We start from the raw sequence: 4,405 nt of genomic DNA on the forward strand, positions 1-4,405 counted from the left end.
TATATATACAGGCACTTAGGAGCTCTGGTAGCATAGTGCCTAAGGCACTTGACTACTAACCAGAAGGCTGACAGTTCAAACCCACCAGCTACTCCTTGGAAGGAAGGTTGGGCAATCTACTTCCATAGTGATACTGCCTCGGAAACCCAAGGAGGGGTCGCTATGAGTCACGTCCGACTCAACAGCACATAACAACAACAACGTATAAGAACTCAAATACTGAAATTAATAAATGAATCCTTCAGTACATAGCATGTGAAAATACCATAAAATTGGAATATAGTGTTATCAGATCTTGCAGTAGCTTTCAGACAGTTGGGACTGTGAGATAGAACTAGAAGTGAACTTCAGTTTATCTGGAGAATGACCATGATTGAAAACCAATTCATCTTTAAATGACCATGATTGAAAACCAAAACATAATTTTCCTCCAGAGTTAGCAAAATTCAACAGCTAGGTTCATTCTTCTGGATTGTTTTAAAAAAAAAGTGACGACCATTAAAAATTGAAGGCTGCTGCCTGATGTAGCTCTACTTGGCTAAATTACTGCCCTTTACTCTTGCCTTGACTCCAGACAGCTTTCTGTTCATATATTTTGGAGTTTACAATAACAGCTTATCTAACATCATGGAGGAATGTAAGACACAGGATGTTAATAATCATATTTATTTAATGTCTTTGAAATATTTCCATTTAGATACAACTTCAGTAGCAGAAGCAAGACACAACCCTAGCATAGGAGAGGGAAGTGTTGGTGGTCTGACTGGCAGTTTGAGTGCAAGTGGAAGTCACATGGATCGAATAGGAGCCATTCGAGACAACTTGAGTGAAACGGCTAGTACCATGGCACTAGCCGGAGCTAGTATAACAGGGAGTCTGTCAGGAAGTGCCATGGTAAACTGTTTTAACAGGTAAGAAACAGTGTGTTTTGTTTTGATTTTTACCTTCTGTTAACTACAAGTTATTAATTAGACAAGGAGAATTTAAAACAAATCATGATGAGTACATACAGCTTTACTTTGTCAAGGCTGAAAATAATGTTAAAAAATGAGCGGCAGATAGTGAGTAAGATTTGTGCAGTTTTTGAATTTTCTGTCACAAAGGCATAACATTCTGCCAGTTTTATTTTGTTTTTTTTTCAACTGCATTTGTCAGATGTTTTATTGTAAGTCGGTGCTAGAGCTGCTTTGATGGACACAAGGCAGTGCTTAAGTCTAGACCTTATCTCTGGGGGTAGCAACAGCTGAACGTGAGGAGGTGAGACATTCACTGAGGCCAGGCGAGCAGATGGAGTCAGGGCACCTGGAATTGGAGAAACTAGGACCAGTATAGTCTGCATGGGTCCTTTACCTGTTAATGTTTACTTTATTCTCACTGAGTCTTTTACCAAAAGCCATATATAGAGAAGTAGGAGAAATCAGCACATTTTGTCTTCCCTTGTTGCCTCTTTGGTTCACTCTTCTTTCTTACTGCTTTGTTTAAAATTTTTATATTGAGAGTAAATGAATAAAAAGATAATCATATTTCTTTTGTTTTTAGGTAGTTTGTATTTAAACACAAATTTTTCTCCTAAGTTATGGTGGTGGTTATTATCTCTTATCTAAGAGTCAAATATTATAGAGTCATTTTTAATGTAGATGACTAGGATTTTTGTATTCACATTGAGTAATGTACCAGGGTTGATAACATATTCTGATTTTATGTTTTGCGCTGGAACATGCTGAGGGAGAATAATAGAGCTTACTTACACACACATTCATTATTCTTACTCCCTTTACTCCTCTTTTCTCGGTTCTCTTTTTCCTTTGTGTGTGTGTGAGAGAGAGAGAGATTCTGCTGCTACTTTACTCTGCTGACAGCTCATTTTTCCCTTCCATTTGTATGTCTGGTACTGTTCAGTGTGCTGTAGTAGAATTTGAGTAATCAAATAAGTGGAGACCTTAAAAAAATAATGTTTATAGTTCTTTTTAAAATAGCTTCTCATTATGAGGCTTCTTAACAGAATTATTTAAAGGTACATATGACATGCATAGTGGTGATGTATAAAATCTCAGTTTTTATCTGATTCCCTCCTCCTCATTAAGGTTGGAAGTGCAAGCAGATGTGCAGAAAGAACAGTACAGTCTAAGTGGAGAATCTGGCACAGTCAGCTTGGGAACAGTTAGTGACAATGCCAGCACCAAAGCAATGGCAGGATCTATTCTGAATTCCTACATCCCATTGGACAAGTAAGGAAAGAACTGCTATAAAATCATGAGGGTTTTTTTGTTTGTTTTTTGTTTTTTAGTAATTTAAAAAGAATTGTCCCTGTCGTCGTTAGGTAAAATTACCAGTGAATAATGGATACCAACTACTAAGTTCTCTGGGAAAAGAAATGGTGAGAAATTGCGTTAAAAGATTGTCAAAGCTTGTTGTTGTTGTTGTTGTTATGTGCCATCGAGTCGGACCCTACTCATAGCGACCCCTCCTTGGGTTTCCAAGGCAGTATCACTACGGAAGTAGATTGCCCCATCTTCCTTCCGAGGAGTGGCTGGTGGGTTTGAACCGCCAGCCTTCTGGTTAGCAGTCAAGTGCCTTAGCCACTATGCTACCAGAGCTCCCAATAGTTAATTTTTAATGATTTTAAATGTTGAGATATTTTATATATTAATGATTATAGAGTATATACAAGTATTTTCCAGCCATGGAAGACCTTTTTACTTAGTAAAAAAGTAAATTTTAGAAGAAGAAACAAGCCTTCCCCATGCACACATCACACAAACAATTAAAGCATTATAGAAGCATGGGTGAACCTTGAAAGCAGAGTTACATGAAGGAAGCCAGTCACAAAATACCACAGATTGTATAATTCCATTTATATGAAATATCCAGAATAGACCAATACCTAGAGACAGAAAGTAGATTAGTGGTTGCCAGGCGCCAGGGGAGGGGAAAACGGGTAGTGACTGCCAATTGATATGGCAGTTCCTTTCTGGAATGATGAGAATGTTCTGGGATTAAATAGAAGTGATAGTTGCATATCTTTGGGATATAATAAAAACCACTGAATTGTACTTTTAAAAAGAGTGACTTTTATGGTATATAAATTTTATCTCAATAAAGCTGTTCCAAATAAATTAATAAAGAAAGGGTACCTGGAATACAGCTATACTATTAAAAAATAAATTGAAGCATTATAAAGTCTTTTTATTTCAAGTAGATTGGTTTTGTTTGTTTGTTTTTAATGTATTAAGCATTAATTTGTTCTAATAGTTTGTATATAGTCTGATTTTTTCCCACAGAACTCCCCTTCCCTTTACTGTCATCTGAATAAAAATAAAAAGGAAGTCAGAAATTGTATTTGTTATTCTCTTGTTTCAGAGAAAGCAACAGTATGGAGGTGCAAGTAGATATTGAATCAAAGCCATCCAAATTCAGGCACAACAGTGGGAGCAGTAGTGTGGATGATGGCAGCGCTGCCCGGAGTCATCCTGGTGGTTCATCTAGTGGGATGCCTGAAGGCAAATCCAGTGCCACCAAGTGGTCCAAAGAAGCAACAGCAGGAAAAAAATCAAAAAGTGGTAAATTGAGGAAAAAGGGTAACATGAAGATAAATGAGACCAGAGAGGACATGGATGCACAGTTGTTGGAACAACAAAGCACGAACTCAAGTGAATTTGAGGCTCCGTCCCTCAGTGACAGTATGCCATCGGTAGCCGATTCCCACTCAAGTCATTTCTCTGAATTTAGTTGCTCTGACCTAGAAAGCATGAAAACTTCTTGTAGCCATGGTTCCAGTGATTATCATGCCCGCTTTGCTACTGTTAGCATTCTCCCTGAGGTAGAAAATGACCGGCTGGAAAATTCCCCACCTCAGTGTAGCATCTCTGTGCTTCCCAAAACTGCCTCATGTTCTGAAGTTCCACAGTTGACTCATATTGCTGAAGAACATATTAACAGTGGAGTAATGCCCAGTGTTGATTTATATTTTGGTGATGCACTAAAAGAAACAAATAACAACCATTCACATCAGACAATGGAATTAAAAGTTGCAATTCAGACTGAAATTTAGGCCTATAAATGCTGCAAAACATTTACCACTGACCAACCTTGTTTGGAGCTGGTTGAAACTACATGTGACTAAGTTTCAAGTTACCAGCAAGAGCCGGGTTTCATAATCATAATGCAGATACATTTTCTGTGTTCAGCAAAGCATTGTGTTTCATGTGGATATTAGTTACCAAACTATGAAATGAAGGCTTTAAAAGTGCTTTATTGTAGGACATTAAATCTTAAGAGCAAAGCATGTTTTGTGTGTTTGCCACAAAACATCGCTTGAAGCACATACTTGTGTACTTAGAAATTTGGCTTAATTTATAATCAATATAAAATACTAATACAATTCTACAACAATTCTTCTAAAGAA

The 4,405-nt window shown here is 37.3% G+C and overlaps 1 protein-coding gene across 1 annotated transcript in view; it reads left to right on the forward strand.

Annotated features, from left to right (window-relative positions):
* RNF19A (ring finger protein 19A, RBR E3 ubiquitin protein ligase) overlaps nucleotides 1–4,051 on the forward strand; it is a 32,595-nt gene extending 28,544 nt beyond the window's left edge. Inside the window, exons 8-10 of the mRNA XM_042783628.1 lie at nucleotides 698–911; nucleotides 2,085–2,228; nucleotides 3,361–4,051. Coding sequence (XP_042639562.1) covers nucleotides 698–911; nucleotides 2,085–2,228; nucleotides 3,361–4,051 — 1,049 coding nt within the window. The remainder of the gene's footprint in view (nucleotides 1–697; nucleotides 912–2,084; nucleotides 2,229–3,360) is intronic.
* Nucleotides 4,052–4,405: the final 354 nt, after the last annotated feature.

This window comes from Orycteropus afer, unplaced genomic scaffold (genome assembly GCF_000298275.1).
Source record: "Orycteropus afer afer isolate SDZICR_OR568_19922 unplaced genomic scaffold, OryAfe1.0 scaffold00021, whole genome shotgun sequence".
In the NCBI taxonomy this organism is placed as follows: domain Eukaryota; kingdom Metazoa; phylum Chordata; class Mammalia; order Tubulidentata; family Orycteropodidae; genus Orycteropus; species Orycteropus afer.